The sequence below is a fragment of the Astyanax mexicanus genome, chromosome 8 (genome assembly GCF_023375975.1).
Source record: "Astyanax mexicanus isolate ESR-SI-001 chromosome 8, AstMex3_surface, whole genome shotgun sequence".
Taxonomy (NCBI): Eukaryota; Metazoa; Chordata; class Actinopteri; order Characiformes; family Acestrorhamphidae; genus Astyanax; species Astyanax mexicanus.
The window spans coordinates 25,960,013-25,986,733 of record NC_064415.1 but is presented as its reverse complement, the minus strand read 5'-3'; the positions used below and the strand labels follow the sequence as shown (position 1 = coordinate 25,986,733).

The following is a 26,721-nucleotide window of genomic DNA, read 5'->3' as shown; positions in this document are numbered from 1 at the left end:
GTGCAACCCCCATGCCCTTGCGGTGGGCTTAACAGGTTTCCGCTCTGATGTTTGTCTTCTGTTGGGTTAAATCACTTATCCATTTGTTTGTTGAATTAATCTGTTAACTTTATTTTGTGCTGATTATATGACAATACGCACAGTATTCGTACAAGTCTGCTAACTGCCTGCTAGCTAAACCCTCCTATCCACTTTTAGTTCAAATTCTCAGTGCTAAATATTATTTAAGTATTTGACAGTCACTGTTTTTTAACTCTTAGTTTCAGACCCGCACTTGAATGCTACTGTTTAGAAAGCCACAGTCAACCCCCTATTTCCGTCCAGCTGCGATGGCCGAGTGGTTAAGGCGTTGGACTTGAAATCCAATGGGGTCTCCCCGCGCAGGTTCGAACCCTGCTCGCAGCGATGTGCGTTGTTTTTAGTTTGAAAACAGATGTTGAATCAACCTTCATTTTTTAATATAAGGCATTGAAACAACGTTGAGCTTCGACGTCACAGATGATTTATTCGTGAACATCGATTTTATGTTTATTCAACACTGATTTAAACATATAAAATGGTTGTATAAAAGTACAATTAACATAGTAACATATTTTCGTATAACTTGTATTGTACTCTTGAAGTGTAAAAGGAAACTTTCAATAGCAATAATTCAAATTATTGCTTTTATTATTATCAGTGGAAAGTTACTTACGTGTCGCCATAACTAAATCTGCAGGCCAGGGGGATGCCACTACCAGGATTGATGAACCCTGATATAACACAGAGGCTCAAAATCAAATCAAATCAAAGCCTGCTTCTTACAAAACTATATAACGTTCTTATATATAGAACAAGCTTGATCCGTCTGTCTTAGCGCTGACACTAATGTGAAAACTGCACTAAAATAGCAATAGCATCTAAATAAGCTTTGTTAATGACACACTAACCGCACTCTTTGAATCTACAATGACTAATGTGGCATAGAATGACGGGGTAAGAAGCTAACTGGCTAACTAGATTAGCTAACTGCCTTGCCTTAATTTACACAGAAATAACGTTAGTGAGCTAGCTAAGTTAGCTTAAGTTAACTAACTAGCTGGCCGTAACTTACACAGAAATAACGTTAGCGAGCTAGATAGCTAGGTTAGCTAACTAGATAGCCTTAATTTACACAGAAATGACGCTAGTGAGCTAGCTAGCTTAGGTTAGCTAACTAGCTAGCCTTAATTTACACAGAAATAGCGTTAGCGAACTAGCTAGCTTAGCTTGCTAGCTAACCAGCTAGCTTTAATTTCCACACAAATTACGTTAGCGAGCTAGCTATCTTAGGTTAGCTTGCTAGCTAACCAGCTAGCTTTCATTTCCACACAAATTACGTTAGAGAGCTAGCTAGCTTAGAATAGCTTGCTAACTAGTTAGCCTTAATTTACACACAAATTACGTTTGCAAACTAGCTATCTTAGGTTAGCTTGCTTACTAGCTATCCTTAATTACACAGGGATAACGTTACCGAGTTAGCTAACTAGCTAGCCTTAATTTACACAGAAATAATGTTAGCTAGATAGGTTGGTTAGCGCTAGCTAGTAAGCTAACCTCAGCTATCTACACGCCAACAGCAATGTAAGATTTATCGATAAACTGAGTGAAATTACCAAATTATCTGCTCGGAAAAACGTTTAAGACGAACTTTGCCAAAAGCAATAATACAAATTAACGTATAAATTCTAAAATGTACTGCCAAACGTCGTAGTTCCTAGTTTATAACCAGCTAGTTAGGTAGCGGTGAGTTACCCGACATTCTGTCAGTAGCTTCCAGCAACTGATCTCCACCAACCGACAAAACATTTGAATTCCTCTCGCGCTCCTTCCATCAGAAGCAGACCGCAGAGAGGCGCACATTACCCTAATAGCAATTTACGTTGATTAAAAGTGATATGTTTGGTTGCATTGCATATTTGACTTTTTACTTTACATTGCCTAGTAAGCACCAGTTCATTTAATGGTTTGAAGGGTTGGGGTTCTTATACACAAAATGCTAATAGTCGAAATATGCTAGCGGCAAATAATAATAATAATAATAATTATAATAATTATAATTATTATTATTATTATTGTATATAAAGTAATAATAATTGTTGTTACTAAAATATCCCTTTTACAGGATAATAATAATATATATATATATATATATATATATATATATATATATATATATATATATATATATATATATATATATATATATAACCTTAAGATTAAATCCATAATTTTGAATCAATGTGAGATCGATTTACTATCTCGGAATGTTGCTACATCTATCTATCTATCTATCTATCTATCTATCTATCTATCTATCTATCTATCTATCTATCTATCTATCTATCTATCGCTCTGGAACAAAATAAGAGGCAACCTAAAAATTATGAGTTTCTTTGATTTGAACAAATTAGATGGCATAAAGTCCAAAAGCAGGTGGAGAAGAACATGCCAAGATGCATGAAAATTCCACCAAATATTTCTTTTTCATTTCTTATTTTCTGCTAATAAATGCTCTAAATAGCAATATTTGTATTTGTAACTTGGGATGTTGTCTGTAGTTTGTAGAATAAACCCACAATGTTCATTTTACTCAAATATATACCTACAACTAGCTAAATGTGAGAAACTGATTCAGAAATTGAAGTGGTCTCTTATATTTTTCAGTGCTGTATATGGGACCCATGTGTCAGAGCCTATGCAAACCTGGAACCCACCTAGCCCACGTTCCACCCATGTGAGTCCCACATGAGATGTTTTATTGATCAGACAGTTCCCAGTAGAATGTTGGCAGTGATAGTTGGGAATTAGGAGGTGTTACTTCACATTGTCACCTGAAGATGCCGCTGTTTGACTTTTTTTTTTAGATTAAAATGAGCTTTCTCTACGCGGTTAGGTTTACACATGTTGATGGTACAAACAACAGAAAAGGGAAGTGTGCGCTTTTGTAGGCGAGGCCTGTTTTTTATTGTTCGCTTATTTAACCGATGGCTGTTTTAACTGGACTAGGAAAACATCTCGTCGCTGCCAGATAATTACGGTAAACTAAAGGGGCACCAATGGGTTAATAAGTCTTATAGCCCTGGGACATTTGGACTGAAGCCAACCCCCTAAAATATAAATGGGCGGGCGGCGGAGGGTGTTTTCCCTCTGCGCAGTTGTCAAGCCCGGGGTGCATGCTGGACTGTAGCTGTGGGTGCGCTCACTGATCCGGATTAAAGTAAGTAGTCGAGCTGCGCCTGCGAGCGCTCTTACAGTTTTAGGAAAGGCTTTTGTTTTGATTAACATTTTATATTTGAAACGAGAGCTGCTGATGGTCACGTTCGCGTGTAGACTGAATCCGCTATGTTCTCTGATCGACAGGGGCGATCAGATGTATCTTATTAAGCAACATGTGCAGTATGTTCAGCTGGGCTAACCTGGTCCTGAGCAGTGTGTCCTGGTTTTAATGCACTCAGTCGATCCGCACCGCACTGCTGACTCCGGTTATCTGATCCAGGCGCGCTCGTGTAGCGGTTATGTTAGCTAACACAGGCTGCTTAATCCCATGCCTCAGTTTGGGGTGATTATTGTGTTTGTCCAGGCTGTGTGAAGAGACATTGCACAGATTACTGGTATAGTTACTGACCCCCTCCACGCTTCACTCTAGGAGCAACAGGCGGAGTGGTCTTAAGAATTTTAACAGCCAATGGCTGCACACTGTGTGCTAACATAAAAAGTGCTTTGAATTCTGCCCTCTTGTGAGCATCTAAATGATCAAGGTAGGAACAAACTTAATTTAAGTTTTTTATGAATTGTATAATTTTTGTCATTTTCTTGTTTTAAACCTATACTTAGAACTAGTTATTAAAAATGTTATTTTACCCTTCTAACCCTTTAACATAAGGGAATCTTAATTTGTCCATTTAATAATAGTTGCGCTTGCTTATTTCCTCAGACGTTAATAACAAGACAGTGTGCAAATTTTGCAGTGTGCAAAAAAGACCAGGTGAGGTAGTAATTACTCTATTACACAGTGTGCAATAGAGTCCAGTGAGGTAGTAGGGTTTTTAGTGCTTTCCATTTTCTGGGGTAAGTGGGGTAAGAGTGTGTGTGCATGTACAGAAAAACCATCATATAATATTAACCCTAATATAATATTACAATATTTCATGGTAAAGATAAAGATCTTCGCGATAAAGATACTCTTGGTGATATGATAAAAAAAAAGGAATTTAATACATTATTTCAGGAATACAATACTGCAAAAAAATGAAAATTAAATTTTATTATTTCATACGATATGATCTAGCACACCCCTAACTTAGATATCAAAAAATACAAGAATTTGATTAGATATATTACAGAAGTCATTGAACCAGAATGTCATGCTACTAATAATACTCCAAATATCTCCATATATCCAGGACTGAAGTAAAAAAATTTATACTGGACAGATATAATCTGTCTCTAGTAGATATAAAATGGGAAATGAGAACAGTGTGAATTTTTCTTTTGCTAAAAACAGCAAAAAAGTAGCACCCTGATGTGATAATTAGGGGTGGGTGATATGACACGTTATTTCAGGGTTTAATATGGTTCACAATAAAGAAAAATGTTAGCTTTATTATTGCGTACGATACGAAATAGCACACCCTTAATTTTCTTTGGAATTGCTTGGCTGCACTGAAAATGAAAATTACCCTCAGTGTACTTCACAGTGAACATAATACTCGGTACACAGACGCTCAGTACGTGACAAATCTGTACAAGCTGATTTATTACTACAGATACTGCAGATATTAGTGCTTGGCTTCATTTACCGATAGTTCAAATTTGAGATAAGTACAGCTGCGGACACACACATACACCCACACAGACTAAAACTAGACAGACTGGACCACACATAGATAAAACATAGAAACTGCAGTACATGAGCTCTGGATGTCAAAAACAAGGGTGCCAGTGCACCAGTTTGTTAATATTTTTACCACTCAAACAGCTCTGAACATTACTAGTGTTGTATACTATCACTACAAAGTATTATTCATTCATCAAATTGGTTAATTAAGGGATAATTATATTGTGATCAGAAAAAATCAAGTTGCAAGTTTCAATGTTTATTTGTTATTCGCACAACATGTCAGGACATATGTGCATTGAAATTCTTATATAAATATACAGAACTAAATATACTAAATAGTGCAAAAACTATATTAAAGTACGTGGAAATATACAAAACGGGTCCCTAAAAATCTGAACTAAATACAAATATATTGGAAAAAGAAATCTGAGAGAAAGAAAATATATTTAAATTTAAATATAAAAATTTATTAAAATATACATTTGTATAGGTGTAAACAATATATACAGCCAACTGTCATTTGTGCTCATTTAAAAGGCTTCCTTGCTTATTATGTATAAAATGTATTTTCCTGTTGAGGATTTATTTTCTTGTCTTTGCCTTTTTAAACCAACAGAGAAAATAAATTAAACTGTTGCATAAGACCTTATCCTTTTTGAAAGTAAATTGAAATTGAAAGTACTACATTCAGTGCATTACTTTTCTTTAGCACATACACAAATACAAACCCATTTGTATTTTTCAGTCTCCTGCAGGTCTATGCATGTCTCTTGTTGGCAGGTTCAAGATGTCTGGGCTGGGCAAACTGCGGGTCGCTGTGATTGGCGCCGGGGCAGCGGGTCTCTGTGCTGCACGAAACCTCCTCGCACGACAAGACATCTTCGCCCCTCCGGTGATCTTTGAGATCACCAAGAATATAGGGGGCACCTGGGTGTATGAGGAACGAGTGGGGCACTATGACAACGGCCTTCCCATCCACAGCAGCATGTACAGAGACCTCAGGTAAAGCTCTTGCATTATTGATGTGTTTTAGAAGCAGATGTTGGTTATGCATAAATGCTAAATTGTGATAGTGTAAGCAAGGCGACATATTACATATTACATATTATGTAAATACAATTTTTGAATTCCAGTTGTATATAAACATACTTTAACATAACAATATGTTCTTACACCCCTATTCCTGATTACAGATTACAGCTGCTATTAGCAGGTAAAGCTCATAAATCAGAACAATATATTTAGAGTGTCCCTCCAACACCAGATTCATTGGTTATTTTGAGTCCATGCTTTAATGTACTCCTTTACCCATATTCATTTAAGTTGGATTTTTTTTAGAAAGATATTTTGTTTATGATGTGCAGCCATACTACATGCATTGTGCATTAGCTTCACAGTATTTGAAGAATAATTTAAATAATTTAGTTAAAAGTAGAGTAGTAAATAAATAAGAAGCCTATATTTTAGGTAATTAAACGATATAACTACATGAAAAAGTATGCGGACAGTGGAAAAGTGACTTCATTGTGTTTTAGTAAATGTTTCAAAAGAATAAAAATATATTTTAACTAATCACACATGTTTAAAAAAGAATAAAAATATTTTATTATTGAATCATTTGATTCCTTTTTTCACACAGAACCAATATTCCCAAAGAGGTCATGTCATTTCCAGATTTTCCCTTCGCAAAGCATCTTCCCTCATTTGTCCATCATACAGAGGTACGGAAATATCTTGAGCAGTACTGTGACCACTTCAACCTGTGGGACCACATTCAGGTAAGGATTTGGCACAGACATGGTTAATATCTGCAAATAAAGCTGTCAATTAATTTAAGTTTAAATTGACTACTTTTATTGCTCCTTATCTGTCTTATAAGTCGTTATGTCTTGTGAACACAGTGCACAATTATACTGTAATCCAGGTCATCGTTCTAGTAATTTGTGATAAGAGTTTATAAAGAAGTGGAAAACTACAGTAAATTTTTACCATATTCTGGAATATTTAGGAGTGTTTAATATATCAGAGTGTAAGTTTTGCCACAGATTCAGTTACTGCCTGTTTGTTAACAAGCATGTCCCTGGCTGTTCTGAAAAATTGCTTTCAGTTTGGTACCACAGTGGATGCAGTGAAACCAGTTAAAGAACAGAGTGGCTGGAAAGGTTTGGCTTGGGACGTCACAACGAGTGACGGTATAGAACGAAGCAAATCCATCAAGGAGCGCTTTGATGCTGTTATGGTGTGTAATGGGTGCGTATAGTCTTTTTAAAAATGAACAAGTATTTGAGTTTCAGAAGGTATAAAATAGAGTGTACAATTAAAATAAAATTAGTGTACAATATGCAACACATTTAAATTGTGAAAAAAATATATATATATATTTTTGTTTTCATATATAATAAATATTCTGTAGAAGGCTCATACACAGGTCTTAAAGCACAGCTGTGTGTTTTATCTATACTCACTGGCCATTTTATCTCATTTATTGACTACATCTATCATATAGATGAACTTTGTAACAGTGGTTACAATTATTGGCTGTAACTGATCAGTGTAATTTATCAGCCCCTAGAACTCAAGATGACCCTGTACCATGTTTTCTGATACAGTGTCAATGTCTGTTCTTGAAGAACTGCAATAGTCAACACTTTAATATTAGCTTTAGCGGTATACATGAAATGAGTATGTTAAAGTACGCTATCGTGCTCAAACACTATACACACTCTGCAACAGGACAAAATATACATTTGTGAACATGACATTACACAGTGAAACTATTTCAGGACAGATTTGTTACAGAATTAGATCAAATATTGACCCAAGTCTGAATACCATACTATTACTGACCCACCTAATTTATTTGAACTACCTCTGGCCTGATAATATTTGAGTGACCATTCTCAGAAGCAGTATAGTTGTTGCATGGTAAAGTAAGTGTAACCATAAATGTATATTAAAATTATTCTTTGAGTACAATAGTATTCCATAGAAGAACCATTCTGGGTTCCATAATAAACCTGTTTTGTAAAAGAAATGTGAATATGAGAAGCTTTAAATTGGTAATAAGGCCTTAGCTGTCCTGTTCATTAATGTTCATTAGTAGAGGATGAATGTACGATTGTGTAGCAACAGATCAGCTACAGTCAGTATACACCTGCTCTGATATGACAGGTGTACCAAAAAACGTAGTTGTTTCTGAATGCAGAAAGATATCACATTTAATTTTAGTGTAGATTTTTCAGAAAATGTAATCTCACATAACATTAAGGCAGAACAAGCAAATACGGACTAATTTTAGTATAGTAATTGAAACTGTAGTGAGACTGAAGTGCCTTTTCTGTTTTGATGGTTTTGAATCATAGACACTTCTATGACCCTTATATCCCTACCATACCTGGATTGGAGAAGTTCAAAGGTATGTGTACCTGCAGTACACTGTAGTCTTACGTAATATGAACACATGCAGTGACATTGATACAGCTCACATGTATGGTTTATGGTGCATGGTTTATAATGATTAACTTTTACATTAACTGTTGTAGAATGGTTTGGGACCGACACGTTCTGATTACTATCAGCTTAAATGGCCCTTTTAATCATTTAAATCATATAATGTGACATGAACTAGAGTGTACTTATAGGTCTTCTCTTGAAGTGTCTTGGCAAGGATCTGACATCTGAAATTCCTTAAATGTCTAAGAAAAAACTTGTCCCAACAGCTCCACAAACCTAAAGTTGATGTATTACTACATTACTTGAAAATTACTTTAAAGAATCTGTTTTTGCACAGTATATAGCCTGTTCTTTAAAGACATTTAAACGTATGTAACTTTAAAGCTACAGGATCTCTATTAGTTCGCTTTGCTTCGTAAGACCAAGGCTTGTGGTTCCCACATGCTACACATATCACATATAGAATGTTGATAAAAGCTGTTGACTGAAAAAAAATATATATTTCTTTTCTGTGACCAAAACTGCTGTCTGTTTCTGTGTAGGTATGCTGATGCACAGTCATGATTATCGCAATGCAGAACCCTTTGCTGGCAAGTCAGTGGTGGTGCTAGGTGCTGGTCTTTCTGGACTAGACATCGCTATGGAGCTCTCTGATGTGAATGCTAAGGTATATTCAACTCTATATATCAGACATTCTCTGAAACAAGTGTCCTTTAAGTATACTTTAACTTTACTTTAAAGGTTTTTTAATTAATAGAAAAACACAAAATGCATTTTAAAGTCATCATCTAATGGAGATTGTCAGGCTCTGACTCCAAATAAATGATGATAAACAACTGTTTAGAGGAAAAACAATAATGCCGCAGAGAATTACAATTTCACAATGTGATAAATTCTAAATATTATGGCTAATATTATTTAAACAAATTATCCCTGTCACACTGGGAAAGCCAAGAGGTTTGTTTTCAGGGATAATCCTTAAAAGTAAATGTTTGTTGAACTGTATGTAAAATTTACAGGACGCTCAGACCAATAAAATCTTAATGTTAATGCACAATTTTGCATGAAATAAGAAGGAGATAACTGGAAAAGTTCCCATCAAATGCTTGCAGTCAAATTCTGATTTACATACCTGAGGTAGGAAAATGTATTGAGATACAAATTTAAAGGTTTTTTTAAGATAGAATTTCAGAAAAATTAACATTTTCATAAAACATATGAACCAAAAGACACCAGTCTCAGAGAATCACCAGTGTATTAATGTATCAAATGAACAACTGACTGTTGTTCATATTTTTCTGTAATTCTATATAACAATTCTATTAACTTATGTGTTAAATACCATTGTTAATGATGACGCCCTGCCCACAAGTATGTTGTTTACTAGGGATTCTTAGAGGCAGTGTGCCCAGTTTTAAATATTTTTTTACAAAAGGTCTCATTCAGTCCCATCCTTATAGTTTGGGGTGTATATTATCACTGTCACACAAAAATATGCATCTCTATTTTTTGTGTTTTTGACATCATTTTACTGGCATTTAATTTTACCTTTTCAAACTTTTCTACATCCGACATATAACAGTGAGATTTAAAACACACACATAGAGCAAATAAACATTGTCTTAACTCGTTGAATTTAAACAGTGTCTCAATCAAATTTGTTTGTGAAGAGTGAACATGTTAACTGACTATATATGCTTTACCCAGGTGATTCTGAGCCATGGTCAGCGTCCCCTGACCTGCCCCCTTCCCACAGGCGTAGAACAGGCTCCTCCAGTGGTCAAAGTGCTGGAGGATGGCACTCTGGAGTTTCAGGATGGGAAGCAGGCGACGCCGGACGTGTTTTTGTTCTGTACAGGCTACAACTTTACTTTTCCCTTCTTGGATGAAAATGTCGGGGTTAAAGTAAAGGATCACCTGGTCTTTCCTCTCTACAAGTTTTTGATTCCTCCTGCCTACCCATCACTCTTCATCGTGGGCATCTGCAGAGCCATATGTCCCTTCCCTCACTTCCATGTTCAGGTGAGTTGCACAGTAAAACTGACTCTTATTATTTAATCTCATTAAAGTCATTACTGTCACAATTTAAACTTATTTTTTTATTATTTTAATAGTTCCAAATGCTCTTACAATAAGTAAATGCACCCTCTATTCTCACAACAGTTCAACTCTCATCTCACGTTAAAAAAAAATGCACCTACAATCTAAACTAAAGTATAAAAATACTACTCTGTAAACACTCTTAAAATCAATCCAAATCAACTTTCATACAGTTTTTGTCATTTTAGTTTTCTTTCTCATTATTTTTGTTCTCTTATCGGTCTCCTCTTTTCTTATTCTTTATACACTTCCTCTCCCAGTCTAAGTTTGTCATCTCTGTGCTGGATGGCTCCTTCACCCTGCCATCACGTGAGGAAATGGAAAAGGATATCGAGTTGGACACAGCGGCCCGCCGAGCTCGTGGAATCGCAACCCGCCACATCCTGAAACTGGATTCTGAGCAGTGGGCTTACAATGACCACCTGGCTCAACTGGGTGGATTCCAGCCCCTTCCTCGGTACTGGAGCAACCTGTATGAGTCTAACAAGGTGTTCCGTGCCCGAGATATGCTTAACTACAAAACACACAACTACACTGTGCTCGATGAGACCGACTGGATGGTGCAGAATCTGCAAGGCCAACAGTTACCAAAACCCCAACTTAAACAAATATAAATTCACATGGAAAAAATATTAGTAAAACACATGCAGTATCACGTTACTGATCTCTGACACATACACATTCGTTCATGCAATAAGTGCTCTTAATTACTCTCATTAAAATACCCTAGGTTTCTGTTCTAATTTCTCATACTTTCCAAACAACGGTGCTAAATCACTATTAGTCATAGAATCTGAATTAGAAGCACAGAGTAAAGAGGTTGTATTTCTCTGTATGGTGCTTGTTAACATATCCGTCCACTTTGCACAACAAGATTTTAAATTCAATAAAGCAAAACAAATGTACTGTCTTGATCTCATCATTTCTGCATTAAACAATGCATGCAATATTGATTTTGGCTAAGTAAAGTAAGTGTCCTGCTACAACTTTGTATCTTTAAAATGCTGACTATACATAACATTTATTGGAAGAAGGGCTGCATAATATATGAGTACACATGAGTAAGCTTGTCATGATATTTTTTTTCCATGGATGATATGCTGTTCCATGTAATATCACAATAAATAACTTTATTGTACTATTAAAATCAGTTTATGCAACTAATATTATGATAACATTATAGCAAAATAATGCAATAACACCCTTTTAAAAGAGGAATATTTTTGATAATTAAAAAAACTCAAACACTGAAATTGGAATTTAAAAGGTTTTGTAAATATTTTAAATATTCAACATTAATAAAATATAAAATAAAACAAAAATCTTTTAATAACAAATATGTTTTTTAATACATTTCTGTTATTTTCAATATAAGTTTTTTACAGCGTTCTTTGCATGCATTTTTGTCAGATTTTCTGTGTCTATATTATATTGCTCATGTCAATATTGACCCTATTGCTTGAAATTAGATATAAAAGGTATACATTTTTGAAATACTGTAGCACACTAGTTAGATTCATTTCTTCCTTAATTGTGGTACAAAAAAGATTTAAAAAATGCCTGTATTTTTAATAATGCACTATCACAGAATAATAAATTGCAATATCCTTTTTTTTTTCTCTCAATATCGTGCAGCCCTATTTGGAAATAAAAAATAATCTTAGGTCATTTTGTATAACTGTTACTCAAACAGCACAGCAGCAACAAATGAACACAAGAAAGCAAGAATTGTCCTTTTGTTCTTATTCTGTATATTTTCTTATTTTTTATGAATTTAGGTTGTTGTTTTTTATGTATTTTTCTTCTCCACTCTATAGTCTCTATGTTTTTCTGTGTGTACTTGTATCACTACCTCTATTTTAAGAATATCTAGTCGTTTGTGTCATTTCTCTACAGATTGACCACAGTTACACAATATAAAATAATGTTCTATTAACACTAAAAGATATCACTTTATCAGTCGATAATTGGTCCTCCAAAGAGGTGGTGGGCAAAAATAGAGAACCAAGGTGTTGTGCTGTGAATGTCTAAATGCTATTTACACACGAGCAGCAGACTGTACAGAGCAGGTTATTGATCATGGGTGTAGAAAAGGCACCGCTGGGATTCGAACCCAGGATCTCCTGTTTACTAGACAGGCGCTTTAACCAACTAAGCCACGGCGCCACGCGGGTCTCTCAATGCTGCGGTGACGTCAGAAACAGGCGGTGTGCCCCGTTTAATCAGGCCAGAGGTCGCGCGAGTCCGCGGAGGGATATCTGTCTGTGTGTTTATCTCACTGTGTGCTTTAGGGCTGAACTGAGGGTCAAAGCTGTTCATGTAAATCTACTGGAACACAAAGTGATCTGAGAATTCTGACTGAAAGCTTACAGTGCTGACTGACGCAATTTATAACAGCTCTTCATTAACCTGTAGCTAACTTAATAAACTGATAATTAACTTAAATGAAAGCATAAATCTAATATTAGTAATAAACTTTATTTATAAAGCGCCTTTTACTTAATAAAATGCATCTCAAATTGCTTTGCATACACGCAGGTGAAACTTCAAAATTACAGAGAAATTTTCAAACCTATAAACAAAAGAAAACAATAAACACATAAAGGAGCTAAATGCTAAAATGCAAAATACAAACCGGGTTAGTAAAAAATAATACAATTATAAAAATAGCGAATAAATGAAAACCAGTTAATACAAAATAATACATGAAATGAAAAAAAATGGAAAAATTAATACGAGAACCAGCTAAATAAAAAAGTAAGTTAATTAAAAACTAATATATTTTTTTAAAGAAACAGTATCTATTAGATATGTGTTACAAATAAATGGAGCATAAAAACTGAACTGCATGCTGTTATACAGAGATTCCCAAAGGGAGCTAAAAGCTGCTTTTAGTAACTTTTTTTATCCACACTGTATTTGCTGCTTTCAGTGCTGTTTACTGGGGCAGAATAGACTTCTTGTTTTCCCCACTTTCACCGCCTGGAGGCACCATACTGCAGCTGAGAGCGACAGTACAGCCCGCAGGCGCTCCCAGCGGGCTGGTTATGACATTACAGACCAGAGAGAGAGAGAATCCGCGAAGAGGAGAAAACTCACTCGGTTTCCTGCCTTTTGCAACTCATGGCCCACTTAACACACAGCAAAGATTTTCAAAGCCCCCAGGAATATTTTATTTTCCATTTAAAACCACATTCTCTTGGTCAGAAATACAGTGCCTGCTTCACTTGTAGATGGTCAAGGTTCAGAGAATTTTGCTTTCAAAGACCCATTTAATTCATGTGTAAAACGCAAACCACAGGACATTCTAAAATTAAACGAAAACCCCAGACATATAGTTAATTAGTGTTTTTAACTATTGTTTTTAGCCGTTAGCTCCACTCACCCTATTTCATTTCAATCATTGGGGTCTTACTCGCGGCTCCCTCTAGTGTTTCGTGGACGTTTTCTGGTACAACCTGAGAAATAAGAAGTCGGCTCCTCATAAAGTGAGTTGTGCTACCCGTTAAATCCGTGATACCCTTGCGCATGTTTCAAAAAAGGATTTGAGGCAGAAAGCGTGAATCAATTTATATGGCTAAAGTTAAGAAGATATGGCTGATTAGAGCCATTTTTGTCTTTTCTATTGTCTTAATTTTTTTTTTATTATTAGTTTCCATTCACATATTTAACACTCAGATATAACATAACTGGGTGCTCCGGTTGTTTAATGCACAGAAATAAATCAGAATTATCATAAAAACACATTAAAATAAAAACATGAAAGTGGCGCATGCGCACTGATGATAAACACATTTGAATAGGTAGCACAACTTGACAGAACACCCGTTCACTCTGGTCGAACTCCTAGAGATTCTGGGCTAAATTCAAATACCAACAACTAAAGAACTTCTTACAAAGAAGACTAAGAATACTTGGAGCAACACCAAACTTTCAAAAATAAATAAATAAATAAATAAAAAACAGAAAAACGGACTACTTTAGTTTTTTATTATAATAAATTATAGCTTATCAGAATACTGTTTGCCTCTTAAAACAGGAAAAATATTGAGTGAAAATAATATTATTCATCGCTAAACATGCAGCAAGTGTCTTCCACCCCTTCTAAAACTATGCAATACTCAACATCTTTAATAATCAAATTTATATAAAGAAAAAAACATCAGATTTATACTATTTAAATTAAAGTCCTACTGTAACAAAAAGCATCCCGTCGTGTTTGACTATTCTTGTCACTAGGGGGAGACAGGTTTCAGTTACTTGCTGGTAAAATCAGGGGATACACTAACAGCAGCTTTATGTAAAACATGACTAAAACAGGGATAAAGATCCACCATTAAATACATGCAGTGAAATGTATGGAGTGTATTAAGAGAAATAACAAATAAACAAATAGTTTGTGAATGCTTTAAAATATTGTTTAAAAAAAAAGGATAAACTTCAGATCTAAATGTGTGACAAGACCAGACAATGCACTGGCATGCTTTCCTATTAATATGAAAGATTTATAGTTTTCATAATCATTTCCCAACACATTGATGATACTGGCGCAACTCATTGCTGATATTATTTCACATGCTCCATCATTTACACACCTGGCTTCAGTGGATGAGTGAATCAAGTGACGGGCACAATGGAAAAAACTAAACTGAGGAGCTATTTCACCCCAGGAATTTAGTCTGATAACTCACATGGTTTCTGAATGCTGTCACATGCCTGCAGGACCACACACACAGCTTTCCTGACTTCTTCCAGGCTTGTCATTTCCCCCCAAAATCCTAGTAAGTGACTTCACTGATTTACTTTGCACACTTGTGACTAAGTTTGCATATTCACGTACTTGGCTGCACTTAATATATGTCTATTTATACATGTGAACACTATCTTAAGAAAAAAAAAAAGAAAATTTAAAAATAAATTCCTGCCTTATGTTGCCAGACAACAATTTTTACAGTCTGAATGTATTCAAATATTATTAGATATAGATTTAAAGTGCAAAAATGATTTTGCTCACACTTCAATTTCATTTCATTGTGTGTGAAGTTAATTGTGGATGGCTGTGGGCTGTTTATATAAAAATATTTAATGAAATGTATTATGTTTAATAATAAAACAGGCTCAGGGGCCTCAACGTTAAGTGAGTCCAAATATGTAGTGTTTACAAAGAGCGGCTAAGAGTTCTTAAAAAAAACAGAGGTTACGTTAAACACTACTGGCTTGTTTAAGGCTGTATTTAATGCCTGGTCTAAAATTATGCAAATTAAAGAGTTCAAGAATACATTTTTAGAAAAACTGTTCTGGGAAATAACTAAGCATTTCCAGTTACAGTCAAGTGAAAAATTAATGCAGTCACAATGTTTTATAAGTCACTGGTCTATAGTTTTCTTCTTCTTATCAATATTATTATTTATTTTCCTGCCATATTTTTGCTGCAGGGCTGGTTCAGCTGTTTTTAAGCTATTGACACGGTTCCAACTCCAGATTTGATTAAATGATTTGTTTTTTTTAAATAAAAAAATTAATTGTGCATGTCCATCTACTGGACATCTGCTTACCAATACCCATCTTCTTCGAAAACATTATTTTATGGCCAGCCCCTGAGAGCTTATTGTTTATTTACTAGCTTGTTTATTTTTGTTTTCTTTTGATTTCTTATTTCGCCCATTCACTCCCAATTTAATTTCACACACACCCAAGTCATAAACTGTCTGTGCTCTGACAGTCACCAAACTTCAGGGCAAGGAACTGAGCTGTAGTTCACAGCTATATTGACCCGCACTTTTTTATCATTTATTTCTTTAACTTACAGTAATTTTTTTCATGAATATTGGACTCATTTACGTCAATTTTCAGTCACTGGACATCCCACAGACCAGACAGAGTTCATAAAATGTTGAATTCTTACTGTAAGTGATCACCCATTGCCCACATGCCTGAAAACAGTAGTTAAGTCAGCAGTCTGCATCACAGATGTTGAAATAATAGAATTTGTGGACACACACACACACACACACGCACACACACGTTCACTCACACTTACTCACCTCACATATCTAAAAACCCACAGACATGTAAAAAGGAAAGTGTCTTGTGGTTCTAATTCTTTCCACATCTGTAAGCAACTCTCTTCTCGACTTCTGCAGCCCCCTAAAGGACAGATTTGCACACTCTTGGTATTTTCTTCATGAAGTAGAGTCTGGAATAGTTTTCTTAGTGTCGTAAAAGAGTTCCTGGAGGTGCTGAACAATAGGTTGCTGCTTTTCTTCACGCTGTGCTCCAAAACAACTCAAATCAGAAGGCAGTGTAGTGATAAAGGTTGTATAACTAAAATCATAAAGACAGCCACACATACTGATGTTGTCAATATATAGACAGCTTACTGCTAGATATGAGTGATTAGCGTTGTTGTCTTTAGCCATTATCATTTTTACCTAATAAAACAGAAGACTAGATTAAGATAAGATAAGATAGCACTTTAATGATCCAGAAGGAAATTGAACTTTGTATGCTGCATTTGGCAAACACAATGCAGCTTAAACTATTGTTCAGATGACACAGCATTGACACAGTCTTTTTTTTAAACACCTTTAAAATTATGTCTTAAATGTGACTTTTTAACGGCTAAGATATAAGTCTTTTCAACATTCAATTTCAATATCAATACATTAATTAAACGGCATATATGTAAGCAGTTTCAACGTTGACTCAATGGTCTTTAACAACTGTTAAGCAGATTTTTTTTGTCTTTAATGTGACTGCTTTGGTCGGCTTTTGAACGGCTAATTTGGACGTCTTTTCAATAGCTAAGTTTGTTCGTCATATCATTGGCTAAGATTGGACGTAGAATAAAGGACAGTAGGGTATGTGATATCAATCTTGATTCAAGGACTAAATGTTTACTGGGTGTCCTGACAGTAAGCAACGCAAGCACACAGCAACAACAAAATCTTAAAGGCTTTTTAGGTTGTGTAGCACTGAATGCTGTTTCTGCTGATCCAATTTGCTTGTTTGCTTCCATGACGTCAGCATGCTTGCCTGTTATTGTGTTCCATACCTGGCAACCTTGGTTGTGGAAGTAGGACTGGGGAATGGGCAGTAGGTGGCAGATCAAAGGCTAAAACATACACAGATTTCCAATCTATTATGTACAACGTCAAGAAATTGGAACGCAGATTGAAGCACTGCTGTCAAGAAAAACAGTGCTTTAACTGATATCCGATGGTAGTACAGAGTAAGTAAAGAAAATATAACACTTGTTGATCCTCTAAGCTAGCCACTTAAAGATGAGTAGAAACGCCCAAAGAGACCAGTGTTACACAGATCAGAACATTTTAACAGATTGTTTCTTAACAAACGTGATTTTCTTATTAATCAGGTTTGGGTATTCAATGCCTTAAAATATCTTAGCGCTGATGTGCTCATCTTGCTCCAGAATGTTTGTTACGGCTTGTGCTAATCTGATAATCAAGGCCAATGTAGGAATGATACTATTTAAGAGTCCTTGATCTGATGTTTTGTTGCTTTCTGCCAGGGCTGGACAAAAAATCGGCCCGGGCATTTTTGGTTTAGACCGGCCCCTCTTAATTAGCGGAGCACAACCGACTTGTAATTTATGTACGTGGAGTTACATAGAAGCATAATGTATCATCAACATATTAAATATAAGAAGTGTATTGTCTATTCTTAACTCCACCATTTTATCTGCTCTGTGTAGTTCAATTGTTTTTTTTATATTTTTTATTGAAATCATCTCTAATATGTATTTTCTGAATTTCTCTGATATAACAGCTCATTTCTAATTCTTCAGGTTAAAGGTGCTTCCTCCTTTAAACAGCTATAACATGTACTTTTATCAGGCTACAAACAGAATTTTTGTTCAGGGACCAGGGTTAAGAAACTACTTTAAACAACCAACATTACCCAGTGTTGTACCCAATTCTAGCTATCCTCTATATCCGGCTTTTAGCAAACTAGTTAGCTAAATGGATTTTCATTCATTATAGCTTACAGTAAGTCCTGCAATCCTAAATTACGCCACTATCACTGGTCTCAGCTATACTGGTAAAACGTGTTACTGCGTTTAAAGCCAGTTCTGGGTAATTTCGTGCTGTTGGGTTAGTGAGGGCAGTTAGTTCATTAGTTGGATCAGCTGTGTGTAAACATACGCCGTAAACATACGAGTTCGCTGGTGATGTGCCGAACTCGTGATGCCCCTACAGATCTCTGAACTAATGCCAAACAAAATTGTGGGCAGGTCTCTTAGGAAAAAAAGAAGGGAAGAAAAAACAATCCTACAGCATCGGCCCCTGAGGACTGTCAGGCCACTGGGCAAACGTCCGGTACGCCAGATTACCAGTCCAGCCCTGCTTTCTGCCCTCACTTATTCCAAAATGTATTGGATATGGGCCAACACATGCTAAGCAGACAAATTTTGCTAGTTAGGCCTATTTTAACTCTAATGCTATTTTAACTCGTATTTTATTAAACTGCTCAGGTTTATTATGTTGGCATATATAATGACATTTTAATAGTCTTGTTAACAGAATTCTTACAACAACAACAAAAACAAATTTTACATCACCCAATGACGATGGATCTGTTTAATCTGTTTAGGAATGTGTTCTTTCACAGCTAGTTTGCAGAATTGACCCACAAACTGGGTTGTTTTTAACATATCATTGAGAGCATTAAGTTATTGTGTATGTAATGGAAGTTTATATTACTTTTCAGTGAATTATTCTTGCAAGTGTGATGATCTGCTTCAGAATGAAAAGAGACACAGCCAAATACGAGTTCTGAGCCTCAGACATGGCTTTTCTTGGCACTTGTTCTTTGAAGAGAGCAGACATCAGTAAGGAATTTCCTCAGCCTATTCCAGACATTTTCACAATACCCTTCATCATCAGCCTTATCATAAAAAATGTTTTTACTGAAATCACCTAAAATGTAAACAAGTAACAATAAACCATAGGCAATTTATTGAGCCCTGTTATCCGTGATTTATCAGTAACATAAACACTCATGATGAAATTGATGAATCAGTCTACACTGTGGGTGTGTGTTCAAGACATGGTGAAACTTTTAAAATTCAAGAACTGTTAATCACATGAGAATGTTTACTTGAAACTTATTTTCTGGAAGTATTGTGGGCTTAAATGAAATAGAATATCTCACAGAGTTTACTTCAAGGAAACATAAGCATTGTTTCTTTTTGGCACATTGTTGCAAATTTTAGTTGACATGTATGAGGTCAAAAGAATTGCACTCTTTCTGTTTTATTACAGAATGTTAAAAATGTAAGGAATTGGCTTTTGCTGGGATGTGGTGAATAACTGAACTGTAACAAACACTTTCCTTGTGGGTTTTGCTGAAATTGAAGGCAGATTGAAAGCATTTGTGTTCTAGTTATGACGAAACTCTGGCCTTCACCAACTGTTAATCACGTGAGTAAACATATTTTTCTGTCACAGCAAGTGGTAGATAATCTGCTGGGAACTTGTGTGGCCTTGGATGAAACAAAATATTTCGGTGCGTTACGCTCAAGCAAAACCAAAGCAAAACAAAAAGATGTTTCAGAGCACTTTTAAAGTTTTCCTGTCAGAAACAAAGAGTGTTGGGAAACCCCATGACTTAATTCCAGATGTTTGTGTCCTTGTACAGTGTAGTCTTTCTCTCAGCACCCCTAATTCATTTCTGATTTTCTGGGAAGATGAGTTCCCTGATGATGTAATATACTCCAAGATGTTAAGCACAGGAACTAAGTGCAGAATCATAGCATGAGTTTCCAGCGTGGTACGTCCTGGGATGTGCACTGGACAGTGTTCTGGGGTTATCTTTAGTTGTGGTTGTCTCTCAGGAAATGCTGTCCTAATCTATCCTTATGCAGCATTTCTCATTCTGGATTCTATTCAAGGCAAACAGCATGACTCATTTAGAGTACGTAACTTGTTGAAGTGATTCAAACATACATTTACCTCTATATATATCCGTGGATTTTGCTTTTTCATGGTCCATCACCCGCTCTGTTCACACAGCCTGTTCTAAAAATGGACAAATACACAAATACACAAAAGGACATACACAGGATTGAAATTGCATTATGACGTAATTTCTGAATGACGATTCTGTGTAAATTAATTGGTGTTACAGAATTTTACTTATTATTAAGGGGGCATAGAATATCAGCTAAGTTACCTTAACATTGATAGATAATGACAGTTTGGTACATGGAAACAACATATTCTGAATCACAAACGCTGCTGTATAAAACTCAGATATGTCTTAAACATCAGAACCAAATTAAAATCCTCAATTAGTGACAGAAATCATACTAATATTGCTATATTATGGCTTAGTTGCTATTATTAAACAGAAACATGATATAATTCCAGCCCAAGCTGATTCAGATGGTTGACCTGCTTAGATGTTGACCAGCATAGGGTATGTTTTTGTTAGAGCTTGATGATTTAGTTGGTTTAAAATCATAATCAACATCTTTATACTTTATGGCAATGATCAGTAATTAATCAGTTAAACAGTATGAACATAAGCGTAATCATTGTTTTGTTTAAATGTTCATGATACTAATTAAACTCAGTTAAGTTTTAGGGTAAATGCTATTTTCTTTAGGGTAAAATCTATTTCCCCTGCATTTGATGCAACTGTAGAATTAAAGGTCTTGACCAAGAACTCTTATTGGTGTAAAGTGTTGTGTTGCTATAGACAGAGTTGCCTGCAATCACAGGTGGTTGACATGATATTGCTAGATCTTCTTTTTTTTTTTTAGCAAAATTAGTTTGATAGGAAATCAAGTAAATGTATAATTGAATTAAGTGCATTTTCTAAAAGAAACGGAATTGATGGATAGTGGTTCGCACTTCCAGGCAGTTGCTGTGCTATCTTAAAGGATTTTTTATGGTGTTAGCTGGATGTAATGTGTTGCTAGGTGGTTGTAACTAGTTGATTTCTAAAAGGTTGCTTAATGGTTGATTGGTGTTGCTAGGTCACAGCTATGCAGTCGATGTGGTATTCCAATGGGTTTTTAATGGTGAACAAACTTCTACTGAAAGTCTGTACAGCAAAGTCATTAAACTCTGTCTTTAAACTCTGACTAAAAGCCATTTATTTATTTCTGACAATTCTCTTTCTGTCCCAAAGATTCACAGCCCTAATAAATACTGTAAGTAAATCGTACACGTGACTGTTTCATAGACAGTTGATGTAATCCCTTAGCTCTGTACTGTATTAAAAAAAATCTCTGTTTACACTTCAAGCATAGTCTTAATATGACTGGTTATGGTTATGCATAGTTAAATTACAATAGATTTAGGAGAAAAAAACACAAACCATAGGCTTAATATGACTGGCTGTGGTTTGCAATTATTGGATGCACTATATAAGACCTAGAAAAGTTTATTTATTTTTTTTATTCTTATTCTTATTTTTATTTCTTATAGAATCAATGTTTGAGAGAAACCAGTCTGCTAAGTTTGCGTTATATGATTTTATCAAATAAAACTCTAGTTTTCAAGACTTTTTAAATTTTTGACGTTTTCTTTACAATTTTTTTTTTATCTTGTCTCGTCTCATTCTCATGAACCCATTATCGTGTCTCGTCTGGTCAAACGACAAAGAACTTTTGTAAGTTGCTCTGGATAAGGGCTTCTTCGAGCTAGATAATCAGTATGACCAATCTTGACCTGCATTATCACACCCATCATCATCACCAAGCTAGTAGAGCAGCATGACTAAACTGGATAAAAAGAAACCAACTTGAACAGAATAACCAGCATGATCAAGCATGACTTATATCAAATGTAACACACATTATGCTGGTCAAGAGGTGGTTGACCATCTGGTTTATTGGTATAGGGCATGTGGTTGCTGGATGACCAGCTCTTCAACCACCTTGATTATTAAAGATCAGCTAAAATCAGATGATTTTGAGCTGGATTATTCAACAGGGAAAGAAAACGCCTAAATTTTGATAGCAGATTATTCCTAAATGTTTTTATGTATCTTGTGTGAGCATATTGAGAATTTCACAGAGGGACTAGAATATGATTCAGACTGCGGTTTTTGAATTGGAAAATACTGACCTCGAAAGACTTTCTAATCATCGGATGATAAATCACAAAGGAAATGATTTTTGCAGTGGTGTGCTGAAAACTGAAAAGAATCTCTATGACTGTTCTCAAGTATGACAAATACTTTTTACTTTTGATGTCCTGTGTCATCATGGCTTCCTTTGAAACCAAATTGGCAGTGGGTGTTAGCTTCACTTTTCTTCTTTGTTCCTTTGTTTCTGGTGAATTTAGTGTAATTTAAATTGAGCAACAGTTGTGGCAAAGAATACAATTAGAAACACATGCTTTTGGTTTTGTCTAAATATCTTTTTGTGTGTCATTTCATTTTTTGTTACAATATGGTTATGGCAAATACAGTATATCACAAAAGTGAGTACACCCCTCACATTTTTGCAGATATTTAAGGATATCTCTGACAAAATTAAATGCTTTTTCACATATTCGATACTTTGCGCACCTCCACCTTATGCTTAAGGATGCCCCAAAGATGTTCTATTGCGTTTAGGTTTGAAGACATGCTTGGCCAGTATTTCACAGAACATATTGGAGTTCATGTGTCCCTCAATGAAATGTAACTCTATGGCATGCCCACCACAATGCTTGACTGTAGGCATGATACACTTATCTTTGTACTCCTCACCTGATTGCTGCCAGACATGCTTGAGGTCATCTGAACCAAACAAATCAATCCTGGTCTCATCAGACATAGGACATGGTTCCAGTAATCCATGTCTTTTGTTGACATGTCCTCAGGAAATTGTTTGAAGGCTTTCTTGTGTACAGACTTCAGAAGAGGCTACTTCTGGGGCGACACCCATGTAGACCAATTTGATGTAGTGTGCCACGTATGGTCTAAGCACTGACCGGCTGATCTCGCATCTCTTCAGTCTCTGCAGCAATGCTGACAGCACTTCTGCGCCTATATTTCAAAGAGAGTATTCGGACATGACGCTGAGCATGTGCACTCAGCTTCTTTGGATGACCAACGCAAGGTCTGTTCTGAGTGGACCTTGCTCTTTTAAAACGCTGGATGACCTTGGCCACTGTGCTGCAGCTCAGTTTCAGGATGTTGCCATGAGGTGCCATGTTAGAACTTTCAGTGACCAGTATGAGAGGGTGTGAGAGCTGTACTACAAAATTGAACACCTACTCATTATGCACACCTAAGATCTAGTAACACTAACAAGTCACATTACATTTTGGAGGGAAAATGATAAGCAGTGCTTAATTTGGACATTTAGAGGTGTAGTCTCTTAGGGGGGAATCACTTTTGTTGCTGGTGGCTTAAATATCTGCAGAAATGTGAGTGGTGTACTCACTTTTGTGATACCCTGTAGCTGATGCTCTTATTCAGAACGACTTACAAGGTTATTTGAATTACCGACATGGGCCATTGAAGTCTTAGGAGTCCTGCCCAAGGACTCTTATTGGTGTAGCGCAGCATTCAGTTACCCAGGTCAGGAATTAAACCGCAGTCTCACACACAATGTGCTAGTTAGCTTACTGGCAGGTAGTGGTGTTATCCACTGCGCCACACCAACCAATTCTCTTACCTAAGGCAAACCATATCTAGCACTTCTAGAAAAGAATAACTAAGAACTATGCAACTGAATCTACATTAAGGGTCATTATCGGATTACTGTCCTTTTTGGCTCTCAAAGCTAAAACAAATGAATTAAAATGTATTATTGGATATTTTTCAAATGTATAAGACTTCAGACTACACAGAAATAATATTTCTTTAGCTTATTATTTTTTTACCTGTCATGCATGCGTCCACTCTATAATGACAAGCTGCACAACAGGGTGGACAATTTTTTGAAAATTGCCATTTAATAAAAACATAGATTTGTAAACTTTTTGAGTTATTTATGGTGACCTTGTTATGTTTAAAAGATACATTTTGATTTTCTAAAATTTCCTTGATATTTTATTACAGCAGGGTTGACAGCTTAAGCTGTACTTCAGCTAAATATGTAGACAATGTGAGAAATAAAAATAATATCATTAAATTCTTAACATGTAGCAAGTGTATTCAGTCCCATGAAATAAAACAGTATAACGGTTTTAAAAACACTGATGTCAAAGGTTGCTTTCTTTAAGGGCTGTTTATCCCAAAATGATACATATAATTTTTTGGCCACATATGAAATGGCTTAATGAAAAATTTAAATGGTGAATAATTTTTAAAACTTCAAAATATATATATTTTTATTTTTTTATTAACACTTTATTTAGAATTATTTAACTTGTGGACACACTAAGGACGTAGCAAAAATCCCACCCTTCATACCCGTCATTGTAAGAAAATAAAACACTAGGGTGCAGACACAAAAGGCACATTATGTTCTTACTGACCCCTAAAAGGACACAAATGCAGAATTTATTAATGTCTGGAGCGAGACTTTAGAGTTGATTGTTTAGCCTGAAATTAACACACGATCAAAGACAGTAATAGTGAGGTAATCACATCTTTTGCTCCAGCATGGGAAATTAACAGAACATATACTGACATATACATATATCATGACATATACATTTACGATCATTCATGAGTTTAACAGCCCAACAAATGTATTTAATAAGAGGCCATTTAGCCTAATGCCTTTTAAGTCCAGCACTGTACGTGCACTGAGGGCCTGCTGTTACATAACTGTGAGCCAGGCAACTGGGAAAGTCTGTCTCAGTGGAATATCTGATCTGGGAGAGTGACACACAGGATAGGGAGCTGCTTTTTTCTTTAATGAAGATGCCAGAACTCAGGGAAAGGATGAGACAAGCATGCATCATAAATAAGAATGCACAGACAAGAGTTATATGACTTTATTTAAGTATGAACGAAATCTATTAATGATATTTATAACATGAAAACTGGACAACTTCAATCTTCACAACGGCAATTTTACAAGTGAAGGAAAAAAACATTTGTAAAGTGTAAGTCAATGTAAAAAAAAAAATAGGGCTGTTAATTAACTAAAAAAATATTAACTAATTAATTGCACAGCTGTGATTAATCGCAATTCATCATATTTTCCCATCCTAACATTGAAACTTTTAATAATGGATATTTGTGAATTGTAAACTAATGTAAAATAAAATGTAAAATAAAAGTATCATTGTAAGATCATCACAGTGGGATTTTATTTATATTTAAATATATTTATTTAATTGTACCTTTTTTAACACAGATCGTGTCTTATGCACTATGTTCAAGTAGAAAGAGTACCCATATTTAATTTATATTTCAATGTAAATAAAAAGTAATCTACCTTCTACTTTTCAAGCTGTACTGACAGCATGTTTCATCACTATAAGTAGCTAATACTCAACCAGGCTCTGTAAACAGAGGTAAATATGGCAGGACATCTGGATCAAAATAGGTAAAATGATGATTGTGTCAAACAGAAAAATAACATGTAAAAGTTTCCAGACAAATCAGAGAACAAAAAATTATTCCAAGTAATGTTGTCCATTCATCAATAAATTTTGACACACCGTAAATAACAACTGCCAAATTCAATTCATGTCAAAAGTGAAAAATGTAAAAAAAAAAAAAAAGGCAAAATATTTAGAGCAAGTTTTAATAATTTTTTTATACCATTTTTGTTTTGTAAATTCTGTGCCCTAGTGAATTTTATACAACAGTTCGTTCTGACCTCACAATCTGAAGGTTGAGAAGTATTCTAATTGTGCTGATATTTGAGATAACAGCACGGCCTTCTCACACTACATCTGCATCACTCCGCAGACGCATTGGCGAGTAACAGCATATACAAACCAGACATTTTTATATCATCACCTCCACCAGTAGCAGCAGCATTAGCTTAGCACAGGCTAGTGCCCAGCCAAAGCACGCATGACCGCAGATGCAACGCTGTCTCGTTTTTGCGGGAAAAAAAAGAGAAAGAAAATCCATCAGTCGCCTCGGCCGCAGTCTGACACCCAGAACGGTAACCAGCTAGGCTAAGCTAATGCTGAGCTAATGTAAGCTATGCTAACCTAACCACAGTCCTGCAGGCACAGCTACCTAACAACACCACCCAGCAAACAGGCAGAAATGCTCACAAACATGCAGCTTTCACATGAAGACGACTCTGCAGAGCAGGAGAGGAGAGTTTCAGCATTATTTCACAGTCCTAATGTTTACCAACCCCCTTAATCCCCAATTTTGATTTCAAGCTAATGTATAAACCATACGCCGTTTTGTACAATTATTTTGTG

The 26,721-nt window shown here is 35.6% G+C and overlaps 1 protein-coding gene and 2 non-coding genes across 5 annotated transcripts; 2 read left to right on the top strand and 1 right to left on the bottom strand.

Moving 5' to 3' along the window:
- The first annotated feature begins 323 nt into the window (after positions 1–323).
- On the top strand, positions 324–405 carry trnas-uga (transfer RNA serine (anticodon UGA)). Its single transcript has one exon. It is a non-coding gene; the product is annotated as a tRNA-Ser (tRNA).
- A 2,690-nt stretch (positions 406–3,095) lies between these two features.
- zgc:77439 (uncharacterized protein LOC378987 homolog) lies at positions 3,096–11,319 on the top strand. Of its 3 annotated transcripts, XM_022678349.2 has the most exons (9): positions 3,103–3,238; positions 3,668–3,779; positions 5,642–5,863; positions 6,501–6,639; positions 6,969–7,111; positions 8,224–8,276; positions 8,857–8,981; positions 10,022–10,336; positions 10,675–11,319. In XM_022678349.2, exons 3-9 carry the CDS (start codon positions 5,649–5,651, stop codon positions 11,026–11,028), a joined length of 1,344 nt encoding a protein of 447 aa, XP_022534070.2. In that variant the 5' UTR covers positions 3,103–3,238; positions 3,668–3,779; positions 5,642–5,648; the 3' UTR covers positions 11,029–11,319. The 3 variants fall into 3 exon arrangements, with proteins under 3 accessions (XP_007248192.3, XP_022534070.2, XP_049338802.1); XM_007248130.4 differs by lacking the exon at positions 3,668–3,779 and having other exon boundaries at positions 3,096–3,238; XM_049482845.1 differs by lacking the exons at positions 3,103–3,238; positions 3,668–3,779 and having other exon boundaries at positions 5,617–5,863.
- Positions 11,320–12,506: 1,187 nt separating this feature from the next.
- trnat-agu (transfer RNA threonine (anticodon AGU)) lies at positions 12,507–12,580 on the bottom strand. Its single transcript has one exon. It is a non-coding gene; the product is annotated as a tRNA-Thr (tRNA).
- Positions 12,581–26,721: the final 14,141 nt, after the last annotated feature.